This window comes from Sciurus carolinensis, chromosome 1, assembly GCF_902686445.1.
Source record: "Sciurus carolinensis chromosome 1, mSciCar1.2, whole genome shotgun sequence".
NCBI lineage: Eukaryota > Metazoa > Chordata > Mammalia > Rodentia > Sciuridae > Sciurus > Sciurus carolinensis.
Window position 1 is genome coordinate 188,376,571 of NC_062213.1, and position 26,408 is coordinate 188,402,978.

Below are 26,408 nucleotides of genomic sequence, written 5' to 3' on the forward strand. Positions count from 1 at the left end.
GACCTTCACATGCACAAAAACAAACCTAGACACAGAACTTACACCTTCCACAAACTTAACTCAAAATTCATAGACCTAGATAAAAACACAAAACCATAAAACTATTAGAAGAAAAGGAGCCAGGTGTAATAGTGCATGCCTGGAATCACCCAGAACTTTGGAGGCTGTGGCAGGAGATGGCAAGTTCTAGACCAGTCTCAGCAACTTAGTGAGATTCTGCCGCAAAATAGAAATTTGGAGGGGTCAGGGATGTAACTCATTGGTAGAGTGCCCCTGGATTCAATCCCTGGTAGAGAAAACAAAACAAAACGAAACGAAAAGCAGAAAGCAGAAGAAAAATCTAGGTGACCTTTGGGTTTTGGAATAATCTCTCAGCTACAATACCAATAACGCAATCCAGGAAAGAAAAATTCATGTCGGGCTTCATTAAAACATGAATTTCTGCTCTGTAAAAGACATTGATGAGAGTGAAAAAGCAAGCCACAAACTTGGAGAAAATATTTGTAAATCACATGTCTGAAAAGAATTTGTATCCAAAATATACAAAGAACTTTTTTTTTTTTTTTTTTTTTTTAATACCAGGGAATGAACCCAGGGGCTCTTAACCACTGAGCCACATCCCCAGCCCTTTTTGTATTTTATTTACAGACAGGGTCTCACTAACTTGGTTAGCGCCTCACTAAGTTCCTGAGGCTGGCTTCAAACCTGGCATCCTCCTGCCTCAGCCTCCCGAGCTGCTGGAATGACAGGCGCATGCCACAGTGCCCGGCAGAACTCTTAATACTAAACAAGAAACTGACCAACCCAATTTAAAAATGGGCAGAAATCTGAATGGACACTAAAGAAGATACACGGATGACAAATAAGCATACGAAAGAAGCTCAACGTTTTATGAGTCACTAGTTAATTGCAAATTAAAATAACAAGGAGATGACACCGTACATGGGTTCAGATTTTGGCTAAAATCCCAAACACTGACACCCCCAGTGCTGGTGAGGATGTAGAAAAACAGGAACTCGCGTTGCTGGTGGGAATGCAAAACGGTGCGGCCACCTTGGAAGACGGTTTGGCAGTTTCTTATAAAGTTAGACATCCTCTTCCCATCCCACAGCGCCTCTCCCCTATCTGAATGAGTTGAAAACATCTCCACACAAAAACCTGCATTTGAATATTAACAGCAGTTTTATTCACAATTTTCAAAAGTTGGAAGCAACCACGATGTCCTTAGATGAACGGATGAATGAATAAATCAACCACAGCACCAGTGCCAGCCTGAGAGCCCACCCTGCTCGTCTCGAGGGCCCCCACCATGGCCCCATCCATCCTTGGCCCAGGTGTGTCTCTCACCCCCTCACCTGGGTCCCAGCAGCTCTTGGATGGGTCGTGCTCAGCATGTTGAGTGGCATGGCTCTCTTCACCTGCAACGAAGGGGCCAGAAAAACAAGTGAATTCTGGGTCTGGCTCAGCTGTGGGAAGGACCTCTCCAGCACTGGGTTTGACCTGTAAGTGTCATAGGAAATGGGAGCCATGGAATGTTCTTGAGCAGGATGAGGGGTGCTGAAGATTCTGCCAACGTCAGGGCTGTTCCCCAACCTGCTCCAACACTACCCAGCTGCCCACCACCAGCTTACCTTGGAGCGGGGAGACCAGTTTCTCACTTCACACAGGATAGACTCCTGGATCTTTGAGAATATGCTGCTCTGACAAAAGACCAGTGGAGGGTGCCAGGGAGAACGGGCAGCCCCCGTCCCCATCCCCACAGCCAAAGCAAAGCCCATCCTTGCCTGTTGCCAGCTGTGTCTGTGTTGGGTCCCCCAGGAGAACTGAAGAGGGACTCTGAGAAACCCCTTGGGAGGGAGGGAGGGAGAGAGCAGGGACTAAGGAGAGGGGTCAGGTCCTCGTGCTGGGGGTTTCTTTGAACAGTTCCGGCTGGCTGGCAACTTTCTGATGCTGAGCCTGCAGGGGAGGTGTGGCCAGCGTCACCTCCACTCACTCAGTCCACCTTTCTAAAGTGCAAACCTGGCCATGTCCCTCCCTTGCTTTAGAACCTGAGCGTGGGATTGGGAATGCAGCTTGGTGACACAGCACCTGCCTAGCACGTGCAAGGTCCAGGGTTCAGTCCCTAGCATCACAAGCCATACTGGAGAAGGCACAGCAGGCCCTGCTCTGGAGCAGCACAGGCTGAGGGCAGGTGACTGCAGGATTCCAACTATGACATTCTGGACATGCAGAGACAGTAAAGATCAGCAGTTACCAGAGGCCCAGGGGAGAGAAGAGGGGCAACGGGGATCATGGGGATCATGGATCTCAAACGAGAGCAGTGAAACTGTCAATGGTGGTACATGTCAGGTCACATGTGCCAAAGCCCCAGACTGAACCCTGCAGAGGCACCGATGGCAACAAGCACATCTGCAACTGGGTGGAGGAAGAGACCCAGCAGGGCAGGGTGTGGGGGAAGTGGGGACTCTGAACTTCCCACCCAATTTTTCTGCAAATGTGTAAAGTCTATTAATTGCTATATTTTAAAAGGTGCTGGGAGTCAATCTAATGACTCCTCAGATTTTACAAAATCCCCACTCTGCCTGTCCCTTTGGTGATCTACTTTGATATCCGCAACCTGTGTACTACATTAGGGCTGGTACACCACGGCCATGGACCAGATCCAGCCTGCTACCCATTTTCATATGGCCCTTGAGCTCAGAATAATCTTAACATTTTTAAATGAGTGGGAAAAATTATAAAACAATATTTCATACATCAATGTTATATCAAGTTCCCAGTTCAGTGTGCACCACAGGTGTCCGGCCATGCTCATTTGTTAGGGACCCTCTATGGCAGCAGAGTAGAGTCACCAAACGGACTGAAAATCCCTCAAAGCTTAAAGTCTTTACACAGGTGAATCAGGAGATCCAATATTGCAGGTTAGAGGGAGGCTGTGTTCCTTGTCACTCCTTAACTCAGGTTTCAAGCAGAGGAACATCTATTTCTCTGTGAGGCAGTCTTTGCTGCTCATCGATCCCCTGCTGTTTACCCCATTTTTCCACCTCCATCACCTGCAGTCTGCAGCATATCGACTACTTTCTGAGTGCAGATCACTCACTGACTGCTGCCTATCATCCAACATTCGCCTGTTTGCCTGCCTCTTGCCTGCCCATCACCTGCCTTTCACCTACCATCACCCACCTCCTGAGGCCCACCTGCCTATCATCTGCAGTAGCCTGCAGACCACACAGACTACCAGTGGATTGCCAGCTGCCTGCTGTTGCCTAGAAGTCCATTGTCACAGTATCTGCAGGTTTGGTTACACATGGCTGCCGCCATTTTGAGACAACAGCCAGGACCTGCAGGACCCCCAGCACGACTGACCACACCCCAAATGGACTCAGCACCCATGCCCTGAGCTGCAGCTCCCCATTTGCCAACACATTTGGAAGCCAGTGAAGCCAACTTGGATTATCCTGGAAGCAGAAGCTGCCATCTTTAGGTGGGGCAAATCCTATCCTGAGACGCCTGCTGGAGAGTGGAAGCTCATTGTCAGGTACCTCTCATGCATCAGGCTACTGAAGACGGGAAGGTTTGAATACTATATGACTGTTATAATGTGGATTTTTTCCCTCCTTTTTGAAAAATGTTAAGTTTTTATTTCTTTATTTTTCTCACTGTATTTTCCTTTTGTTTACCTGTTTCCTCAGAGTCTCTTTCTCCCTTTTCTCATGCTAGCAATCAACTTCTTTTGATTCTGCTTTCACTTTTCCTACAATCTAGTACTTCTATATACTCTTTTCTTATCCAATTAACAGTTACATTCTACACCCCCTCCCTGTCCTCTTTGTCCACCATTAGAAACTGTAGACCTCATTGCAAATCTATTGGTTATACTGTAGTTAATAATCAAATTCATCCTGTGTTTATTATGACAATAACTGTTAATGCCTTCATAGGGGCTATTTGGTTTAGGGCTGCATATTGTCTGTACTGGGTGCTGCTAATATTGATCTCCCCCTTGAAGAAGAGGATTTGGAAACCTGCAGAGTTACTATAAGCCTATAGTGGGGAAACCCCAGATCTGCACTGCTAGAGGGGAAGATGCACGAACAACATGAAAAAAACACAGGATGAAATTGTTCCAAACAAACCTAGATTGTATATTAATAGATCCAGTACAGCATGATACAAGAAATGTCTGAAAAGGAGTTCAGAACATAATTAGAATGATTCGCAAAGCAAAGAATGAGATAAGAGAGCAAATGTAGGCAATGAATGATCACTTCAATAAACAGTTAAAAGAGCAACTGCAGAAAGCAAAAGATCATTTCAACAAAAAGATAGAGATTCTAAAAAAACAAAACAAAACAAAACAACAATAACAAAAAAAAAAAAAAAAAAACAGAAATCCTTGCAATGAAGGAAACAATAAACCAAATTAAAAAATCAGTGGAAAGCATCACCAACAAACTAGATCTTGGAAGACAGGACTTCAGACAATGAAGACAAAATATTAATTATTGAAATGAAGTTGACCAGAGAAGATGGTAAGAAATCATGAGCAGAACCTCCAAGAACTATGGGATATCATGAAAAGACTAAGAATTATCAGGATTGAGGAAGGCACAGCGATACAAACCAAAGGAATGAACCTATTCAATGAAATAATATCAGAAAATTTCCCAAACCTGAAGAATGAAATGGAAAATCAAATACAAGGGGCTTACAGAACACCAAATGCACAAAATTATAACAGATCCATACCAAGGCACATTTTAATGAAAATGCCTAACATCCAAAATAAAGATGGGATTTTAAAGGCTGCAAGAGAAAAGCATCAGATTACACATAGGGGGAAACCAATACGGATATCAGCAGATTTCTAAGCCAAGACCCTAAAAGCTAGAAGGGCCTGGAACAACATATTTCAAGTTCTGAAAGAACATGGTTACCAACCAAGAATCTTATACCCAGCAAAACTAACCTTCATATTTGAAGATGGAATAAAATTCTTCCATGATAAAAGTTAAAAGAACTTACAAATAGAAAGTCTGTGCTACAGAATATTCTCAGCAAAATATTCCATGAAGAAGAAATAAAAAACAACAATGTAGGTCAGCACAGGGAAGAACTACCCTAAAGGAAAAGTCAATCAAAGGAGAAACCAAGTCAAGTTAAAAACCAAAAATAAGCAAAATGACTGGGAATGCAAATCATATCTCAATAATAATCCTGAATGTTAATGGCCTAAACTCATCAATCAAAAGACATAGACTGGCAGATTGGATTAAAAAGCAAGACCCAACAATATGCTGCCTTTAAGAGACATCTCATAGAAAAAGACATCCATAGACTAAAGGCAAAAGTATGGGAAAAAACACCATGCACACAAACGCAGTAAAAAAGTGGGGGTTTCCATCCTTATTTCAGAAAAAGTGGATTTCAAGCCAAAGTTAGTCAGAAGGGATAAAGAAGGACATTTCATACTGCTTAAGGGAAGCATAAACCAGGAAGACATAAGGATTGTAAATATTTATGCCCCAAACAATGGCACATCCATGTTCATCAAACAAATCCTTCTTGATTCCAGGAATCAAATAGACCACAACACAATAATTCTGGGTAACTTTAACACACTGTGTCAGAATGCATGAGAAAATGCTTTCCCCTCCGGAGTCATATCAATTGAGTATGTTACTTAACTTTGGATTTCTGCCAATGGAGAGAGGGGAAAATGGTCTTTCATTCGCAACTTTAATTTACATTTCTTTTTTAATGAGCAAAGTTAACTATCTTGTTTATTAATAGCAAATTTTATTTCCTTTTTCTATGTTTTGAAAGGGTTATGATTTTGTCAAATTTACATGTTAGGAAGGATAGCTCTTTGTGATATGAGCTGTAAATATCTCCCTTAGTTGTCTTTTTAAAAGTTTATGGGGCTGGGGAGATAGCTCAGTCGGTAGAGTGCTTGCCTTGTAAGCACAAGGCCCTGAGTTCGATCCCCAGCACCCAAAAAAAAAAAAAAAAAAAAGAGTTTATGATACTTCTTTCTGTAAAAAAATTGATTTTTATGTAACAAAAAGTACCAGTTTAATAATTTATGACTAGGGGATTTTGAGTCATGAAAGGTTAAATAGTTCTTGCTAACTCCAGATTTGTAAAGAAAAAATTTTCAAACTTTCTTCTTATTATTTAATGGTTGTGTTATTTAAAAAATATCTTTGGTACATATGGAATTTATCATGGTACATGAGGTAAGGCAGGGATATTACTGTACTTATCCCTATAACATTCATTGACCACTTCTTTTTCCCAGTGATTTGAGATGATGTCCTCTTTATACAATCAATTTCTATATGTATCTGAGTGTACTTACATCTGGGCATTCTGTTTTGCTAACAGACCAGTATCATACTAAATTATTTGGGCTTTTAAAAATGCCTTAATGTGTTTTAGTGCTGATTCCACTTCCGTATTTATTTTTTTCACTAAATTTAGCATCAGGTGTTATAGCTTAAAACTGTTAAGTTTTCATTGAGATTTTGTTAAATTTACAAATTAATTTACACAATAATATGATCCTTCTATTTGTAGAAAGACTTTTTTTTGTTTCAGTGGTATTTCAATTTTTATTTTTAGTAGGTCTCACATTTTTATTGACAAACATATTAACATATTTTTGTCACTGTTATTTATAAAATATATTCTTCCATTAAATCTTCTAAAAGATTATTTGAATATATGTAAACTACTGATTTTTATATGTTGATTTTGTACTTGGTAATCTAATTGAACTATCTTAATGTTTGTAGTAGCTTCCTGTTTGTAGTAGTTAATAAAATATGTTGAATCTAAAAAAAACAAATCTTTACACAAAAAGGTTGCCAACCCCTGTATCAAACAATAAAGTTAGGCACAGCTTATACACACTAATGAGGGCAAAGTAAAAGAAAGAGAATTATTTTAAAATATTAATTAAGCTGGGCACAATAGCACATGCCTATAATCCCAGTGACTCAGGAGGCTGAGGCAGGAGGATCACAAGTTAGAGGCCAGTCTCAGCAACTTAGTGAGCCCCCAAAATTAAAAATAAAAAGGGCTGGGGATGTAGCTCAGTGGTAGAGCACCCTGGATTCCATCCCCAGTACCCCAAAAAGTAAAATAAACAACACATCCAAAACAAAAGTACAGCAGAGGCTATGGTTCTATTTTATTACAATCAGCAGAGCCCTTGGCTGATTTAATTCTTCCCTCCAGAAGAGAAATTTTTTGTGTGTGTGGTGCTGGGGATTGAGCACAGGCCCACTGCATGCTGAGCAAGCTCTCTATCACTGAGCCACATTCCCAGCCCCAGGACCAAATTCTAATGACATACGTAGGTAATACCTCAGTGACACTGATTTTTAAGAGAGGAGATGCTGCCCAACGCTGCAGAATAATCTGTGTTCCTGAGGAGGGAGCTTCTTTTTGTTCTCCCTGGAAGCTGGAAGAGCCTCTGGGAAGGCAAAATCCAGGCAGTTGAAGAGGGCCAGGAAGGAGGCAGCCAGTCAGGCCTTGGGTGGGAGGGTGCACCCTGCTGGAGAGGGAGGCTCCAGTTCCCTCAGCCTAGTAAAAGGGTCATGGCCTCCCCCAAGAAGCCCACCTGGGGGGCTCCCCACAAGAGACTGGGAGAAGAATCATCCAACATCAACAAAGGTCTGTCTGCTACACGTCTGCAGAAGTTGGGGTCACATTCTGAGGATGACTCAAAGATGAACCAACATGGAAACAATTTTTCTTCACAAGCTGCAGCTATTTTCAGAGAATCTCATTTTTAAGACTAAAATCCAAATAAACTGGTGCAGGACCACCAGCTATACAAGGTCAAATCCCAGGATCGGACACGCAGTAGGTCTTATTTCACTACTAAAATGCAAGGTGAGTCAAAGAAAAGCCACCTCAAACCCAGCACTGTGGCACACACCTCTAATCCCAGTGATTCTAGAGGCTGAGGCAGGAGGACGCATAGCAGGTTTGAGGTCAGCCTCAGCAACCTCAGGAGCCTCAGTAAGACCCCGTCTCAAAATAAAATCAAAAGGGCTGGGGATGTGGCTCAGAGGTAGAGTGCCAGGCACATGTGAGGACTTGCATTTGATCCCCAGCACTGAGGAGGGAGGAAGGAGGAAGGAGGAAGGAAGGGCAGGACAACCTTTAAAATGGGCGCTGGAGGTCGTGTCGCACTCCTGTAATCCCTGCGACTTTGGAGACTGAGGCAGGAGGATCTCGAGTTCAAAGCCAGCCTCAGTAACAGCGAGGCGCTAAGCAACTCAGTGAGACCTTGTCTTTAAATAAAATACAAAATATGGCTGGGGATGTGGCTCCGTGGTTGAGCACCCCTGAGTCCTGAGTTCAATCCTTGTATGTATATATATTCTTTTTTAAGGAAAAGAAAAGAAAGGAAGGGAGAGAGGAGGGGAGATGGGAGGAGAGGGGAAGAAAGAAGTGTTACCCTGGCACTTGCACCTCTTGATATAGCCCTTCCAGGAGCATGGCGGGGGAGGGGGCGGCGGGCACCAGGCAGCAGCAGGTACAGTCAGGACGGCACACTCCGGGTGCTCACACCAGACACAAAGCAGTCTTTCCAACAGCAGAATGCGGCGTGTTTCTGCAACAAGTACCATGCGCAGAGGAAATGATCTCCCTACGGCTACATGAAGCAATGTGGGTGCGTTTCACAAATACTGTTAGAAATACCGGGCGCCGCAGAAAATCAAACATGCGAGGCAAGTCTTCACTTCTGCCAGAAGGACGTGCTTCCGGGACCTGGCTAGCAAGCGCACCTGGGCGGGCAGTCCGCCCGGCTATCCACCCAAGGCAGCCCTTCGCCCTGATTGGAGGACTCAGGCGTACGCTCCATGCGATTGGCTCATTTCAGAATTAGGGTGGGCAAAAGGGAAGGGCTGCAATTAAAATGCCTACGATTGGGTCCAATTAAGGCTGAATACTCTATTTTGAAAATGAACCGTCAGACTTTCTATTTCTCACAGTAGGAAGCAGCCAGACAAAGGAGTCCACGCTCCACGTCCACGCACAGGATCTTCACACAGGCAAAACGGAACCGCTGCTGTTTTTAAACACCGCAGCACGAGATCAGGACAGCGCACACTTGGGTGCGGGGAGGGGGCTCCCGGGGAAGCCTTCTGGTCCCCGCCTGGTGGAGAGCCTGCCCGCATTTGTTCCATGAGTTATACGAGCTGGGCATTCAGGTTTCATGCAGTTTCCTGGAGGTGTGGAATTCACAGCAAAAGCCTTCCAAAGAGACCGATCCCAAAGAATCAAAATCCCTTTTCTGTGTAAAATAATTATCCTTCATTCACACTCCCCAGGCAACCTTGGTGTTTTTTAGAGTGCATTATAGAACCCCGGGATATTCCTGAAGAAATGCGAGTTGGAACAAGCCCGCGGCTCGCCCAGCACCTGGGATCTATTAGGAAGCCCGTGCAGCTGGCCCGGCCGTGGACTGAGCTCCCGCTCTGCTGCTGCGGCGGGCGGTCGCCTCCGGCCCAGGAGGTCGGCAGGAGCCGCTAGACTCCACTCCGGGCTGTTTATCCCGAGGTGTCAGCGCAAAAAAGCGCCAGTACACAGGGGCTCACACGGGGCTCTTCACAACAGCGACTGGCCGAGCCCCCCACAGGGGCGTATAAATCCGGGCTTGTAAACCCCACGGGCACTGTCGCAGCCACCGGGGGTGATGGATCCCTCCCCATTCCTGAACGCATCCCTGACCACATGCTTCAGTGACTACAATGTGAATCAAGGAGAAAAAAAGGGGGAAATCCACGAGTGTCTCTTAGCTACCATTAAACGGACTCTAAATGTAAAATTGACTTTCAATGATCTTTCATCCATCGCTTTTCCCCTCAAGCATCTCCTGGCCAGAAGAAGCAGCCAAGCAGTTTGAAAAGCCTCTTGGGCATTACTGGTGATTCCTCCAAAGCAGAAATTTGGGCGGGACCCAACGATGCCACAGCAGCATGGCCTGCCGCTCCAGACAGGAGCCTGCTCACTTAGTGGTCAGAGGCGCTGGTGTCCCTCTGAAGACCACGTTCCAGGGCCCCTGCCCTCCGAGAACATCGTCTCCTCCTCGGCTTGACTAGCTCTTCTTGCTATGAGATGATTAGGGATGTGAAGTCCCGGAAAAGTATCTGTCAGAGACCAAGTGAATGATCTAATCTCACCTGTGCACCCACTAGGTACCAGGAGCTGGGGAGGAAGTTCTGTAAGGACAGTTGCTCAGTCCTCACAGTGCCTCAGTAAGAACAGTGTGTTAACTGCATCGGACAGATGAAGACGAGAGATTCTGGGAGTGGTGTGACAGTCTCGACCTTCTAGCTGTGTGACCATGAACAAGTTACTTAAACTCTCTGGGCCATAGTTTCCTCACCTGTAAAAGGGGGGGTAATTATTCATAACTTCATCTCCCAACCCTGTGTGGAGAAGGCTTCAGAATCAGGCAGACTTGGTTGGAAGTCCTGACACTGTCCCATCCTCTGTCAATTTGGGTGAGGTCACTTCACCCCTGAGCCTGGAAGCAGGAAATAAGCTCAGTACCGGCTTCACTTACAGGAGATAAAGTCAGTCCTCCTGCAGTGCTGGCCTGGTGTTCCTGAGGGGCAGCTCTGCCTGCTCCTGGCCCCTCAAAGCCATCCCACACCAGCTCCTCCCTGGGGGCTGCCTCCTCCCCTTCCATCTCCGTCCTCTGGGTCCTCCCTTTGGGGAGAAGGCACCCTGTGAGTAACCCCACTGCAATCTGCCATGTCTTCGGTTTCCTCCTCTGTAAAATGACCAGCAAAAATGCATCCAAGCAGATGCCAGCGTCGGGGCGGGCAGCGATGCCCTCTGCACCTCCCCGCATGGGTGAAGGAATGAGAAGAGGAGCTCCCTGGCTGCCTGTCCCCTTTCAACGGGGAAACAGTCACCACAAAATTTAAAGAACGCGTGTTCTGTCTGATAGAGAAGCAAATCACGCCAGACACCAGGCCGTCTGGAGGGCAGGGACAACTAATCCAAGGCCAGAAGTTGGGCTTGGCCTCAGACAGTCCTGGGTTTGGACCTGGCTCTGTCACTTCCCTGCCGAGAGATTTTGTATCGGGGTCTCAATTTTCCCATCGGGGGCGCAGGGACGAGGGCAGCACTGCCCCCACTGGCCGTTGGGAGAATTGCACGGGATCCTGTTAAACCGCACGTAGCAGGGACGCTGGCCAGATAAAAGGCTGGAGCCCCGTCCCGGCCCCGACTACCCGGGTCCCATTCGGTTTAGACACAAAGTTTTGCGTCTTCCTCTTCCCCGACTCCGACCTCCCTAAGGGGAATTCTTCCGTCGTAGGCACCCGGCGATTTGTAAGGGAGTTCGCACAGGGGCCCAAGGCCTGCGGCCCGGGTTCCGGGTGGGCACCAGGGTCACTGCGTGGGGGAGCCTGCCGGGAGAGCGACTGGCCCAGTGATAGCGGCGCCCCGGGACAGGGGCGCGGCCTCGACGCTAGGGGGCGGCCCCGCACCTCCATCCCCGGGCCGGCCTAGCCCCGCGCGCCCCGGGTGGGTGCAGAGCCCTGTGATCTGCAGGGAGGCAGAGGACTGCCGGCCAGCACTGGGGCTTGCCCTGGAGCTCCCCACCTTGAGTCCCTTGGTGGTGGTGGAGGTGTGGGGAGGGGGTCGGGCTCTCCTTTCCCTCCCCAGTGACATACCATCATTGTGACATCGCTTCACTGGCAGCGTGATCTGTCACCAACTGGAGGTGCCACATCCGGAGGTATCAGTGCAGACTCTTAAGCTGTCTCCCAGGAGCCACCCCCGGCTTCCCGCGGAGCTGGTGAAGGACACGTGATCCAGTCTGACAAGTGGGGCATGAACATTCTGGATGTGTGCACCCAGTGTGGTTTGGGTTCCCCTTCCCATTCTCAGGAACCGGCTGTATACTGGGGAGGGCACCACGTGGCATCTTTAATGTAAAGACATGGGGAGTGCCGCCTGAGGGATGGTGGAGATACCACAGTGAAGCCAAGGAGGGGCTCCCTGTCCACCTGGAGAGTTAATGTCCAGCTCTAAAGGAAAGAGAAATACCTTCTGTGTTGTCTCTTCAGCAGGTCACTGTTCTTAAATTCTGTGGTGGCAACATCAACCAGGCCCATTGTTCTGAACCTGAAATAAAACAATCGTGATTAACTGTAATTTAGCAAGTGTTTATCACTACCAGTGGATTAGCTTCACTGGATTGTGCTGGTTTCGAATTATTTCCATCTCCTGGCCTACAGCAAACACAGACTTCTTGGTGTTAAGGGTTGTCGCCGTGGGTTGACTGTAGTCCGGCTCCTTTCTAAGGCACGCCTTTCTGCACAGCAGTGCAGAGGAAAGAGAAACCTGTAGATATTCTCAAAAATGTATAATTTTCTCTCCTCACTCTTTATATTTTAATTTTGGTATACTAGGGACTGGACCCAGAGCACTTAACTGAGTTACACCCCCAGCCCTTTTTATTTTACTTATTTCTTTATTGGTGCCACTTAACCACTGAGTGCTCAACCATTGGGCCACATCCCCAGCCCTTTTCATATCTTATTTTGAGACAGTTTCGCTAAATTGCTTAGGGTCTCACTGACGCTGAGCTTTGAACTCACAATATTCCTGCCTCGGCCTCCTGAGTTACTGGGATTATAGGTGTGTGCCAAAAAGCCCAGATCGAAAACATGTAATCTTCTCTATTGAGGTTCTTCTGATCCTGGTTCTTGCTGTGACCTGTTATCCATGCGCACTCATAGGTGAGGGGTGGGAGCAAATCTTCACAGCAACCTCCAGCCTTAGTCCCTCAAGGGACACACATGTTGTACCTGAGACCACAGTGGCAAGGCATGTGCCCATGGTCACTTTTCCAGACAGCAGTCCTGCTTCAAGCCCTTGTTAGATCACTTAGTTCCTGAGGTCCAACCTGCCCTCCTCCCAAGGCTGACAGCTACTTGCCGAGACCTGTGGTCCCTCCCAGGCGCTGAGAAAATCTACATGTCCAGACCTTATTCCTTTGGACTTCCTAACCCTGTCCCCTCCCCTAGTCCCCAGTTGATTGGACCAGGGAAAAATACTTGATCCAAGATGGGCAAATTGGAACATTCAAAAATATGAAAGAGGACACAGAAAGGAGGTAGAGTATCAGAGTCGGTTAACTGCAATAGAAATCATAATAGCGGCCCCTGAGGTTCACCGGGCCCTTTCAGGCAAGGCTTTTCATGACCCTCCAAGGCACATTGTCCAATGAAAAAACAGATTCAGGGGTGAACCGACTGCCCTGGGGTTATTTGGGCATGACTCCCCATGTCTGCTGCCACCAACTGTCTTGGCTTTTGGTGGACATGTCTGTCTGTTCCTGCCAACCCGCGAAGCCTCTGGATTGGGCCTGGGATTGGCTCCTCTCTGGTCCCCAATAGCTAGCTCAGAGAAGATGGCTAAAAAGCTACAATTATTGGCCTCAATTCCACATTTTGTAGGTGAGGGAACTGATTGATGGGCAAGCACCAGCTGAAGGCCAGAGAACCACAGCCCTACTGTGCTCCAGGTTCACCGTGCTCCAGCCTGAGGGGCTGGATCCTCACTGTAGCCTGTGACTTTGTTATTACCATTGTCTCCATTCTGCAGAGCAGGGAACAGGCCTAAAGAGGTGACCTGACTTACAGTCACAGAGCTGTGGGAGGGAGGATAGCACCCTGGTTAGAGCCTGGTTCTGACCCTGGCTCTGCCATTGTCCAGCTCAGGTCTGGAACTCAGAGAAGCCGAGCAGTCCAGCAGAGAGCTGATCTCACGCATGGGCTTTAAGTCAGGGTATAAAGGGGCTGGTAGCTGGGCACCACTCTGGAGGGTGGTAACATGCCAACTGCTGTCCCTCTAAGGACTCGAAGGGAGCTGGCCTTGCCCTGTTCCCCATGAGGGTCTCATTCCCTTCACTGTCCCAGCTTTACCCAGGTTCTGCCTCCTCTTTTCTGGACTTCAGAGAGCAATGGAGATGGGGAGCTTACTCTCCCTATGGCTTTGCCAGCAGCGCAGAGACATATGGTAAGAAGCCCAGAGTTGCGCCACACAGAATTCCCACACGATGGGAAGAGATGGATTTGGGGTTCATATCCCAGATCACTGCCCGTTAAGGGCCTGAGCCCTAAATGGGGACTTGTGATTGTAGGTTCTGATGCCCAGCTCTGCCATGTATTAGCTGGGTCACTCTGGACCAGTCACTGCACCCTCTGGGTGTTGGAGCACAGGGATTGGGATCCTGGATTCTATTTGTTAAACACACCCATACACCAGTCCTGCCTGTGGAGGACACAGTACAGAGGCAGGAGCAGGGCGGAGTGCTGTCACTCTGGGAATTACTGAGCAGAAGCAGCAAAGCAGGGACCTAGGTCATGGGCTCTCCTCTGAGCCAGAGAAGGCAAAGTCTCTCTGGGCAGGAGCCATAAGGGGACATTGTGCATAGACCACACTGGCATTGGGCTGTGTCCTTTGACTGCTCTCTGAGGCCACCTGGAGACTGGGGCTGCAGGAGGAAATCTGACGCTGACCAGATGAGGCCAGCCTGTCGTTCTTAGAAAAGATCAATTTTGAGGCCCTGCTGAATTTCTGTGGCTCAGGGTGGGGCTGTGCATGCAGGAGGTGACAGGTGTTCTGCTCTCTCCCCCGGGGTGGCTTCTGGAGAGGATGAGGAACCTTGAGTCACTATGTCAGGTTCCTTGCTCCCACAGAGAAGCTTGGGGGAGAAATGTTCATTACCCTGGTCTCTAGGGGACGTCCATCCAGGCTCCTCCTGGTTCAGAAGTGAAGGGAGTCCAGGTCACTTGGAGGCCAGGGAAGATCTGAGAGTGATCCAGCTCTCCTGGGGACAATCAGTGTCCCAGTACTGAGGCTGTGGGCTACTCACACATCTGCATCTCCACAGGAGTAAGCCAGGCAGGCCCAGGGAGGCCCAGGGAGAGACTTAAGTTCAGCGCGGTCTATGGGAAGGCCTGTCTGCCAATTTCTCATCCATAAACTGGGTATAACATTGTCCTCCCAGAGTTCTCGACAGAATTAAACCGGGTTATATCTGAGAGAAGGAACCTCTTCTCTCTCTGCCACCCTGAGCCACCCCAAGCATGGCCTGTCTGAAACCCCATGGTCACAGGGAGAAGGGGCTGTTGACTGGTAATCCTCTGTCAGGCAGGGAGCATGTGTACTCCTATTTAGCTTCAAAATACTAGGAGGGAAATATTTCCTTTTTTTTTTTTTTTTTTTTTTTTTTTTAATAGATGAGGAAACAGCCTCAGCAGAATCTTTTCTTTCTGCTGTCTGGGCCAGGGCCCAGGGGTGGAGAATAAGAAAGGGTCCCTGTGTAGGTGAGACAGCCTTGCACACATTCCTCTAACAAGGAGGGAAGGGCCAGCTGTGGGCAGATACCACGCTAGGCACAGGGCTTCAGAGATGAGCTCGAACAACCCCATCCTGCCTCTCAGAGCTCATGGCCACTTGGGACACAGACAGGAAATGGACTCAACTGAAAGCAATGATTTCAATTCATCTGTGCTGTGTATAGGGAAGTTCCTGGTGCATGAGGACATGTCATGAAGGGTGAAGGAGGGGCTGGCCTGGCCTGGGGGCTAGGAGAAGGCCCAGAGATCTGAAGGAGGAGGAGGTGGCAAGGGGACAACCAGGGAAATAGGTGTTCCTGACAAAGAGCCAGGGACCTGCCAAGCCTGGAGGCCAGAGTACAGAGGGTCCGGGGATGGACACAAGCTCAGCCACCCAAGAGGGAGCAGTGTGAGAGGTCCAGGGACCAATTTGTGAGACATGAAGGAATTTTAAACTGTATCTGGACGATACAGGGAGCCACTTTCTCATCCATAAACTGGGCATAACAGTTTTAAGTAGGTAGTTACAGGGTCAGATTCAGATGCTTGGAACCTGTCTGCAGAACCTTAGAAGGGTCTGGGGGTGGTGAGACCGTGCCTTCCCCAGGCAGGAGAGGTTGATGGCCTGGACCACATGGGTGGCCTGGAACGGGGGTGTGGCCGTGGGGAAGGGAGCTTTGGTGGATTGCAAGACTTGAGGGACTATTGGATGAAAGGGGGAGAAGCAGCCTAATACTAATTAGAATAAATTATTCTCCACGTGTGTACAATATGTCAGAATATACTCTACTGTCACGCATACCTAAAAAGAACAATAATAATTAAAAAAAAAAAAAGTCGCCTAAGGTGACCTAGTGTACCAGTGTACTCTGGTGACAGTGGGGCCTTGTGAAGGGGAGACAGAAAAGGAGCAGGAACAGAGGATGGTCAAGAAGCCTGGCAGGTGTCTAGCTGCTGAAAGTGAAGCTGGGCTTGTGGCCCAGGTGGAGGATTACCACCACCAGGGAGGGAGGAAACCAGCCAAGGTGTGGGGGCCCGGAAGCGGGCAGAGGAGCAAGTGGTAGAGCCATCAACAGGGAGGGGACAGTAAGGGCGGGGGACTGCTCAGGCTTTGGCCCCCAGGACTGGCGTCTCTAGGAAGAGCAGTGAGCCCAGACAGGGCCACGTGTGCGGAGGGAAAGCTGTGAGGGCAGGGGGAGGGCGCGGTGGAGGCGTGGGGAGGGGGTCGATGGGGGTGGTCCAGAGAAAGGAAACGGAGGGCTGGGAGGAGGGAGGAGGCGAGAGGCAGCAGGGAGGCCGCGCCTCTGGGAAGCGCAGGGCCGAGAGCTCTCTTCACAACTCTGTCCTCAGGAGGCAGGAAGGGACCCTAACCTGACTCTCGGACCCGCAGGGCGAAGCCGGGGGAGCGGGATGCGGCCTCACGCACTGTGGCCTCCTGGGGGCTGTCGGTGCTCCCTCGGTCCTCCGGAGGAGGCTCCGCCCGGTTTGGCCCGGGTCCCTCCCGAGGATGCCTGGTTCCCGGGGGTTAGGCGAGGCCTCCGGGGGCGCTGATGTGTTCGGTCCGCTGCGCAAAGTCGGAGGCCCGAGGCCGAGTTCGAGGCTGGCTGGGCCGAGCGGCTCCGGAGCCGGCCCCTACCCGTCACTTCCTCGAGTGGTGTCCCTGGCGGGGGCGCACAGCCGGGTCTCATTACCGCCCATCCCCCTCGCCTCGGCCCCGCGAGCCGGGGGGTCCCGCGGCCGGGGGAGGGGCGGGTTATAATCAATCCCAGGCCGGAAATTCTTCCCGAGGGGCCCGGCCGGGCCGCTGGGCCTGGAAGCCGGCCCGCAGCGCCCCTCCTCGAGCCCGCCCCGCGCATCATGGAAACTGGCCGCCCGCCCGGCCCCGGCCGCTGCGCTCCGCGTTCTTCCTCCGGCGGGCGGGCACCGAGCTGGGCCCAGTCGCGCCGTCGGCGGGTGGCCGCGGCCCTCAGCACCGCCTCCTCAGCTCCCGGGAAGGTGGGCCCGTCTGAGGCCCGACCCTCGACACCCCGCTTGATTTTTTCCTTCCCAGCCCGGTTGTCCCCACTGCGGCCTCGGTGGCTGCTGTTCGAGGGCTCGGGCGGCCCGGGCTGTGCCCTGAGTGGTGGGCTCTGCCCCCAACGCCTGATTGTCGCCTCTCGACGCCCTGAGAGGCAGACGACGTGGTGCCTGTTTGGCAGATGGAGGCAGTGAGGTTCGGACGGCGGGAGGGTCGCGGGTCGGGCTCGGGCCGCCTGGGGGCGCAGGAAGGAGGGCTCAGGGGGCAGGAGGGGCGGGCGCGGACTTCCCGGGCTGAGGGGCTGGGCAGAGGCTCCGGGGCCAGTCTGTTTCCCGGTGGGGAAGGGGCGCCCTCCTCCAGGCCCCTGCGTGCGGCGTGAGCCGGAGTCGGGGTGGGGGAGTCAGGGCCGGGTCGTCGGAGTCGCCAGGCGCGCACACCGCGCTTACCTGCCGCCCTCAGACCAAGCTGCGCCTTCCTGCAGCGCCGTACTGGTCGGACGGTTCGGGGGCTCCGAGGCCGGCGGGGGCGGGGCCGAGCGGCGCGGGGCGGGGCCGGGGCGGGGCTCCGTGGAGATCTAGGAGGCGCGGGGAACCGCGGCGCGCGGACTGGACCCGGACCCACTCCCGCTCGGTCGCTCCAGGTGAGCAGGACTAGGGGCCACGGGCTCGCCCCCGACTTTCCCTAACTTTGTTTGGCTCCTCCCTCGGGAAAGGTACGGGGGCGGGATCCTGGTCCTTCCTTTTCCCCGGGTCGGAGTTTGCACGCGGGCGGCGGGACCCCGGAGTACGGGGTCTGAACAACTTCCCGCGCCCTAGAATCATCAGGCTGTGACTCCAAGTTTTCGCCTCCATGGGGTCCTCAGCGTCGACCCACACCCACCAGTCTTGGGGGGCTTTCAACGTGTCCATAAGCCTGTGATTTGCATGCTTTCGCCTCCGGGCAGGGGACGGTCCGGGGCTCGGGAGTGACCTTTCAGGAGTTGGGGCTGGGGCGCCAGCTTTCGCTTGAGGAACTGTGGTCACTGCTCTTGTTTCGGACTGGGAAAAGGGTTCCATACCCAGGGACACGGGGGTGATGGGTCTCGCCTGCTCTCCCGACGCGCCTGTGGCTATGCCCAGAGGTGCGCCATGCCCAGGGATAGGGTCCGGGACCTTCAGGTCGACCCTGGTGGAGCCCCCGCCTCGTGCGGCCGTGTGACCCCCGGCAGGCCGCAGTTTCCATCTATGAAAACCAGTCTTTGGACGCGGCAGACGCTACGACTCCATGCTAGGCCTCGGACCTGGGGCGCTGCTGTCCGAGGCAGGGATGGTGTCCTGCTTTGAGCTTCGGGGTGCGGCTGGGGCGTGGGCAGGGTGGCAAATCCTCCTCCCTGAGGCTTGGCAGTGCCTTTCAGGGCTGCAGCTGCTTAGAAATCAGACTGGGGGAGTAAGGACGCACTCCAGGACAGCGAGTCCTAACCCTCCTCTATTGGGGCCTGGGTGGGGGCCGAGTGTCGTCCCGCGCCCTCCCTTCGGTGGGGCCCACATCACGTACAGCCCGGCTGCTCCTGTCCCGACTGGGATCCAGTCCTCAGGTCGCAGGCCCGACACAACCAGCAGCCGGGAGGGTTTAAGCCGTGCAGCCGGGACCCTGGGGCTCTAGGCGTTGCTGCTCTGGCTGGGACGCGGTCCACTGAGGCCTCGGGCGGAGGAGGCTGAAAAGGAGGCCAGGCGGCGGGAAAGGGGGATGATTCATCCCAAGCAACCCGAATCGGAAACGCCGCAACCTAGGAATAGCCTTGCCTGGGCCGACGGGAGAGCCGGGAGCAGAGTCTGTCCGGTGAGGCCCTGCGCCCAGCACTGGCGGCCCCCTGCCTCCTGCCCTGGTCCCAGCCCGGCCGCTGGGGGAGGGGGAGGCCTCTTCTAGAGGAGTTGAAAGAGATCCTGGACAAAGTCCGCCGCCGCCTCCTCTGACTGGCTGGTCTTGGTCCGAGCGGTCTTCCCGGAGTCTAGCTCGAGTCTCTCCTGCTGCAGCTCCGGTGCTGACTGAGGAAGTCTGGAAGGAGGGGGCGGGCAAGGAGAGGCTGGAGTCGGTGACACCCCCTCCTTCCCACGCTGCGGTATGTAAAGCGCAGTGGGCGGGGGGGTGGAGCGCGCGAGCGACCCCTGCGGACCCAGCGGTCTGAGCGCCCCCTCCCTCCGTTACTACGGTGCAGCCACGTGCGGGGGTGGGGTCGATCCCGGGGTACTTACCCGCGAGACGCGGCTGCTGGGGGCCTCATGCTTTCCGAGGCCCGGGACCCGCGGGCAGGCAGAGAGGGCGCGGGCTGCCGGAGCCCGGCGACCCGGCCTGCGCCAGGGAGCAGCCCGCAGCCCCCGCCCTCCTCTCCGCCCGCGGGCCCGGCCAACTCCGGCTTCTGCCGCGCGTCCCTGGCTCTGAGCTCCGCTGCGGAAAACCCGAGCGGGGGCGGCTCCCTGCCTCGCAGCCCGGGAAAATCCGGGGGTGGCCGCCAGGGATCTCCAAGCGGCCAGGGCGAAGCGGCCCGAGCTTCCCCCCCGGATTTGGACCCCGAGCCCGGAGCCCCGAACCTAGGCCCGTCGGTTCAGTCCCCGCCTCCCATCTTCTCTCCGCAGAGCGCCCGGACGACAGCGAGATGACAGCCGGGAGCCCGGGAGACTGCGGGGAGATGCGGAGGAGCCCCGAGGGCCGCGTCTCGCGCCTCGGCCGCCGCCTGGGCCGCCGCCGGCGCCCGCGCTCTCCGCCGGAGCCTCTGCGGGTGCGGGCGCGGCTGCGGCTGCGCTCGCCGTCGGGGGCGTTCGCGGCCCTGGGGGCGCTCGTGGTGCTGGTGGGCATGGGCATCGCTGTGGCCGGCTACTGGCCGCACCGTGCCGGGGCCCCGGGACCCCGGGCCGCCAATGCCAGCTCACCCCCTGTCAGTGAGCTGCGTCGCGGCGCGGGCCGGGGTCATGGCCCGCACGAGCGGCTGCGGCTGCTCGGGCCGGTGATCATGGGCGTCGGCCTGTTTGTATTCATCTGTGCCAACACGCTTCTCTATGAGAACCGAGACTTGGAGACGCGGCGACTCCGCCAGGGGGTGCTACGGGACCAGGCCCTCCGGCCCCCCGACGGCCCCAGCTGGGACTGCGCTCTCCTTCCCAGCCCTGGCCCAAGGACTCCTCTAGCCATAGGCTGCGCGGAGCCAGAAAGTTGGGACCTGTCCCCGCGTCGGGGCACCTCACCGGTCCCGTCAGTGCGGAGCCTGCGTTCAGAGCCTGCTAATCCTCGCCTCGGGTTACCTGCCCTACTCAACAGTTACCCTCTGAAGGGCCCTGGGCTGGCCCCACCCTGGGCTCCACGAACCCAGACTGGCCACGTGATCATCACAGTGCAGCCCTCTGGCTCCGGCATTGAACATTCCAAGTCTCTGGATCTGGGCCTTGGGGAGCTCCTCCTTGGGACCCCAGCTGCTCGTGACTGTGCTCACAGAAGCTGGCCACGGCTGGACCGGCTCAGTCTCGGGGGGTATGCCAAGTTGGGAGGAGGAGGGGATTTGGGGGCCCGGGTCTGAGGAGTAGGGGGACAACCCGCTCTGAGGCTGCAGCATGGACCACGATCACAGGACCAGCCTAAGAGCTGCTTCAGTCACATCCCGGGTTGGGATGGACCCCTGCCCACAGCAGCTGTTCAGGCATCCTGCCTGTGTGTAGTAGAGAAACGCCAGCAGCACTAAGGCTCCGTGAGCCAGCAAGAGCGGAGACCAGCATGCCTCGGCCTCAGGAATTTCTTCAGCCTCCATATGTGGCCTTAGCCCTGGACAGGTACCTGAGGGGACTGGAGGTCCAGGCCAAAGGTTATTGGGAGATGCACCTGGTGTCTTAGCAAACCCAAAGTGGTGGGCAAGGACCTCTAAGACTTGGAAGGTAGGTTGGGATGTTGCAGGCTGGGACAGGCCCTCTCCAGAGTGGCAGGTGCTGGAATTTGGGCTTCTGGGAAGATGGGCAAGGGAGGTGGCTGAGACCCTCCACTGCCTTTGGGGATGGGGACTGAACATTTAACTCCCATCACCTCAAACCCTTTCTTCCCTCAGCCATGCAGGATATATCCCACTAGGGCTAACTACTGCCAGCGTCTTCATGCTGAGGTCTGACCCTCCCCAGAGAGGTCTGAGAAGCCCTCTTTTTATTTCATTGTGGCCTATGCTGCAGTCTCCCTTCGGCTGGCAGAAAGCATTTGCCAGTTCTCAGAAACCTCTTTGTACAACACTGAAGCTGCACTTTGTCCAATATGGGGAGCTTACTCTAGAAAATGTTTTCAGTTTAGGTCTCCCCCACCCAGGTTTAATTTTCCCCAAGTTATTGGCAGAAGAGAAATACAAAAGTGGATCAATCCGTAGAGTCAGTGGTATTTTTTTTTTTTTTTTTTTTGGAAGTTTATTGAAAAATGCAATACAAGAAGCAAGACCAAATACATATCTAAACACTACAACCACTTCTCTTACTACAAAAGGCCAAAACAGCAGACCTAATTATTGCCTATTTAATCTAGGAATTTTGCCAATTTGATTCTGCTGCCATGGTTCCTATTTTGTCAAGAAATGTAAACAGCTACTTGATATGATTCATAATTTTTAAAAAATTTACAAAGCTCCTTCATTTTTGTCACCAAAATAATACATTTGAGAGGGATTTGTAAAAACAACCAGCCTGGGGCTGAGCTCCTGGGCAGAGGCTTCCCATGAGCATCAAGGGGTGTTGCTCAAGCCTCTGGCTCCACTTCCCAGGGTAGACGTGGTCTCCTCACCCCCAGCAGCTTGAGCTTCCCCCAGAATATAGTGACGGCCCCAGGGGGGGCAGGGAGTGATGGCCCCCTGCAGTTAGGCCTAGGGGCCCTTGGCCTGTGTCCAGGCCTTGCTTGTGGGTAGGTGGCAGAGCTCTCCTGTGGTTTGAAGGAAATCTTTAGTTCTGAAGTAAAAATAAAATTGCAGTGAGAGTCTTTACTGTGGTGTGTCTGAGTCACTTTAGGAATTGCTGCTGAGTCTCTGACCCTGGAATTGTGACTCTCCTCCCCGCTCTTGGCCATTTCTACCTGGACAGTCTGTTTTTTTCTTCTCTCACACACACATACACACAACTGCAGAAAGAAAAACAAATCCAAACAGTTGCCAAACTCAAAGATCTGTTGCCAGAGTGGGAGGAAGGGGAAGAGGACTGGAAGGAAGTTAGTGTAACTCTGGTCCAGTTGACAAAGGAGGCGAGAGAGGAGTGAGCTGGCCGCAGGGGTGGGGAAAGCTTAGGCCCCAGATATGACGTCCTGTGCTGCGAAGGCTGCCACACTGCTCTGGATAGCACGGAATATTCAGGATGCTGAATAGACATGCGTGACCCTCTCCCTTCACCCAGCCTCTTTGTCCCACAGCTCTCTGGTTTCTGTTTGTTTGGGGATGGAGTCTTGCTGTGTTGCTGAGGTTGGCCTTAAACTCACAATCCTCCTGCCTCAGCCTCCCAAGCAGCTGGGATTGCAGGTGTGCGCCCAGCTCTAGGTTTCAGCTTTGTGAGCACCAGTAGCTCCTTCAGCAGGACAACTGGCCACTGGGAAGTAAGCTCATTTCCCGTTTGATGGGACAGGGGTTCTAACCTGCCACCACTCTTAGCAACACAGTCCTGACTTGGGTCCCCAGAAAGCCTCGTCATTTCAGACCCTGTGCCACAGCTGTGCATCTCCTGAGACAGGACAACCTGCTGCCCCCAGCCTATCACACATCCCGCCGAGCTCTCCCCGCCCTCCTGAGAGCTGCCGTTGGCAGTAGCAGCCTGACGTGAGAACTAAAAGAAAAATGTGCACACTCGAAATCAGATCAAACCAGATGAGTGTGTCAGAGTAAAACTCAGCCAGTGGAGACAGTGGACACGTGCTGCTGGCTTCAGACTGGGCTCCTGCTCGGTGCCCTTGAGCCCAGTGATCGCTGTCAGAGACTCGTTGACTAATCTCATGAAGTTCGCTTCTAGCCTAGAATTAGGATTCTAAGAAGCTTCCAGGCGGATCTGTTTGTGGGAAGCAAGCTGGAGGATTAGAGAAGCCCTATTGAATAAAAATGCCCCAAATCCTTACCAGGAATTGGGGACATCAGTCCTCACTTTCAAAACCAAGGCAAAAAAAGAAAAAAAGAAAAACTAAATCCAAAACCCACCACAAAATCAAGCCTACAAAGCCCCACAGACCTCAGGTGGTGAGGGGGATGAGCAGCCGAGGGCTTATACCTGTCATGTGCTATCCCGTGGGAGGGATGGTCCCTGGAAGCTGATAATCCCCTTGCTCCAGAAGGATGTCCTCTCAGGTGCCTCTCAGGAGGAAGGTCAGAAAACACGGCCTCCTCTCTGAGAGAATGGCCCAGGAGTGGTCACCTGGAAACACTCCCCAGTAGCATCTGCCTGAGGTAAGCTCCGTCCCTCAGTGTGAAGTTCGCATTCCCAGAACTGGAACACCTTAATTTAAAAACCTCATTAACGTTCCTTCCCCAAACACCAATGAAAATATTCCATTAGCATTTTCGGCCGAAGGTGCCTACTTTTCCGGAGTTTGGGTTTCTGAGACGGGAGCCTGGGGAGTGCTTGGCAGAGCCACGGCAGCTGCTGAGGTACAAGGGCAACTGGGGAGGTGAAGGCCACGGATATGTTCGAACATTCACAGTATCAGATCTATCTGAAGCAACTTCTTATGTCTCTGACCTAAAGAAGCTCCAAAACAGAGAGCAGGACGGAGGCGGGGGAACAGCATTCATTACATTCTCCAACGTCTCCGCCTCACCAAAAACACCCTGACAGAGGGACAGGACATTTTTCTGGGGTCTGTGGATCAAGGCAGTTACCCTGCCTGACATTCTGATAAAGTTGCATCTTAGCTCTGAGAAAGCACTGGTTCAAAATTTCTGCTGTCATCCAGAGGGTGTGAAATTAGGACAGGAGCAAGGAGTCCCACTGAGCTGACTTTGGCTTCCAACACAGCCGACAGGTTCTCTGGAGGATTTCCTGAAGAATTCTGTGGACCCTGTCAGTATCTGGGTTGGAAATAAATGGGGAGAGGCTAGCTTGGAGGGGTTACAAACCACCCTGTAGAAAACCCAAGAACTCTTTAGAAATAGTCCATAGAGTGAAAAGCTGAACAATTTCTGGTATCACAATATAGAAAAAGGTCTTCAAAAGGATCAGTGGTATCTAGAAGAATCTCTTGGCATAAACTCCAAATAGAAAACGAAAACTTCCTGGTGGTTTAAAGTGATCTTGGAAGTCTGACTATTGCAGGTTGGCTCTTTATCATTGCTGGTTTTTCTTGGATGGGAGAAGGGCAGGGAGTTGGGGACAGGACAGTTCCTAGAGGAAGGGAAGAAGCACAGTGTTAAATCCTGTGAAGGAGAGAGCTTCCCAGACCCACTGCCACGTTCTTGTGGCCCTAAGTGACAATCAGGACCTGAGCACTGGGCATATCCTTCCTCATGATTGATGGCTTTCTCAAATCCTTTGTAAACTACATTAGGCATTAATTTGTCTGGATCCTGGTTGCCTGGCTCCCCAAAAGTAGCTTCCTGCTTCCAGTTTTCTTGTCTGGCCCCAGAGCTCCATCGCCTTCTCCCACCCATCCCTAATCCACATACTTCCAGACACCCGGATCTGACTGTGACAGTTCTTCTCTTCCAGGTTCTGGGCTTGGAGATTCCAGAGATGCCAAGAGAGTAGAGCAAAGGGGGTGGGTTGAAGTGGAGAAGCAGGGGTGGGGGGCAGGAGGGGGCAGGAGGAGTCAGGAGGTGGGGTGTTATTTCCAAATTTGGTGTCCCTCCTCCTACCCAAAACAGCCAGCGCTATGCAGGCCAGGACACAACAGCCTGCTTTGGCATTGTGAATTTTTTTTTTAGTTGTAGATGGACACAATACATTTATTTGTTTGTTTGTTTGTTTGTTTGTTTTTATGTGGTGCTGAGACTTAAACCCAGGGCCTCACACGTGCTAGGCAAGAGCTCCACCACTGAGCTATAGCCCCAGCCCCAACAGTCTGCTTTGGTTAAAGCAAAATACTTTATCTCCTCTGCCCTTCCTTTATCAAGTCCCAGTATGGACACTCTCTGGGTGATGGGTTCCCAGATTGTCCAAGGTTCCTGCCAGACCTCTCAGGCTGGGACAGTGGCATCTTCAATTCCAACAGGAATACCCCCTACCTGAGCTCAGTCCTCAGCAATCTCGGTCTCCTGATGGACAACCACCTTGGTCACTGACATGTCTGGGTGCTGTTCCTTTGCCTCTTTGATGGCTTGTACAAGAACCTATAGAAGAAATAATGCTCATCAGGAAAAAAACAGGCTGGCTGGTGAAGACAGGCAAGGCCAGAGCCCGCGCAGCTCCAGGCTGCACCGCGGCAGCACTTAGGCCAGGCTAAGCTGATGACCACCTTCCCCGCCCTCTCCTGCATACGGAGGCTCCTGGACCAACAGCACAGAGAAAGGGAAGGCGAGAGCTGTCTTCAGAGCATCAGAGAGGGACTTCAGGGGCGACTGCACCAACCTGGGTGCGTCTCAGAGGAGTCACTCAAGCAGTGAACCTACAGGACAAAATCTGTTGGACACAGCTTTCTCCTTTGCAGGATTTAATAACATCCTTCCTTCTTCTCTCTAGGAAATGTCCTGTCCCCAAATTCTTGCCCTTCTCCCATCCAAGAGGGTGACCAGGAAGTTCAGGAGAGGAGAGGAAAGTAAAGAAGTGTGTGACAAAAAGGAAGAGCTATCAGGGCTAAAGTAAAAGAAGGAAGGACCAACTGGATGGCCTGTAGCCTGCCAAGCTCTGGCCTGAACACATTACTTACTATTTAATCTTTTCGTTCGTTTGTACTGGGAACTAAACCCTGGGGTGCTTTACCACTGAGCCACATCCCCAGCCCATTTTATGCTTTAACACAGGGTCTCACTAAGTTGCTTAGCACCTTGCTGAGTTGCTGAGGTTGTCTTTGAATTCACAATCTTCCTACCTCAGCCTCCCAAGTCG

At 52.1% G+C, this 26,408-nt stretch overlaps 3 protein-coding genes across 24 annotated transcripts in view; 1 reads left to right on the forward strand and 2 right to left on the reverse strand.

The window, feature by feature from the left end:
• Nucleotides 1-1,172: 1,172 nt before the first annotated feature.
• On the reverse strand, nt 1,173-19,663 carry LOC124965418 (translation initiation factor IF-2-like). Its single transcript, XM_047526312.1, has 6 exons — nt 19,635-19,663; nt 19,332-19,437; nt 16,813-17,767; nt 12,085-12,162; nt 11,709-11,830; nt 1,173-1,418 (listed from the first exon to the last, which is right to left on the reverse strand). The coding sequence occupies exons 1-4, from the start codon at nt 19,661-19,663 to the stop codon at nt 12,101-12,103; spliced, it is 1,152 nt and encodes a 383-aa protein (XP_047382268.1). The 3' UTR covers nt 1,173-1,418; nt 11,709-11,830; nt 12,085-12,100.
• Nucleotides 17,281-22,374, forward strand: Tmem200b (transmembrane protein 200B). 6 transcript variants are annotated; one of them, XM_047547839.1, is made up of 4 exons: nt 17,985-18,043; nt 18,939-19,221; nt 19,416-19,501; nt 20,016-22,374. In XM_047547839.1, exon 4 carries the CDS (start codon nt 20,036-20,038, stop codon nt 20,948-20,950), a length of 915 nt encoding a protein of 304 aa, XP_047403795.1. In that variant the 5' UTR covers nt 17,985-18,043; nt 18,939-19,221; nt 19,416-19,501; nt 20,016-20,035; the 3' UTR covers nt 20,951-22,374. The 6 variants fall into 6 exon arrangements, with proteins under 6 accessions (XP_047403797.1, XP_047403799.1, XP_047403794.1 ...); XM_047547841.1 differs by lacking the exons at nt 17,985-18,043; nt 18,939-19,221 and adding an exon at nt 17,281-17,598; XM_047547838.1 differs by having other exon boundaries at nt 17,958-19,221.
• Epb41 (erythrocyte membrane protein band 4.1) overlaps nt 21,805-26,408 on the reverse strand; it is a 171,278-nt gene continuing 166,674 nt past the window's right edge. For all 17 annotated transcript variants that reach the window (XM_047547567.1, XM_047547501.1, XM_047547526.1 and 14 more), the window contains 2 exons: nt 25,589-25,693; nt 21,805-24,749 (listed from right to left, as the gene is read on the reverse strand). In XM_047547567.1, coding sequence (XP_047403523.1) covers nt 25,595-25,693 — 99 coding nt within the window. In that variant the 3' untranslated portion in view covers nt 21,805-24,749; nt 25,589-25,594. The remainder of the gene's footprint in view (nt 24,750-25,588; nt 25,694-26,408) is intronic.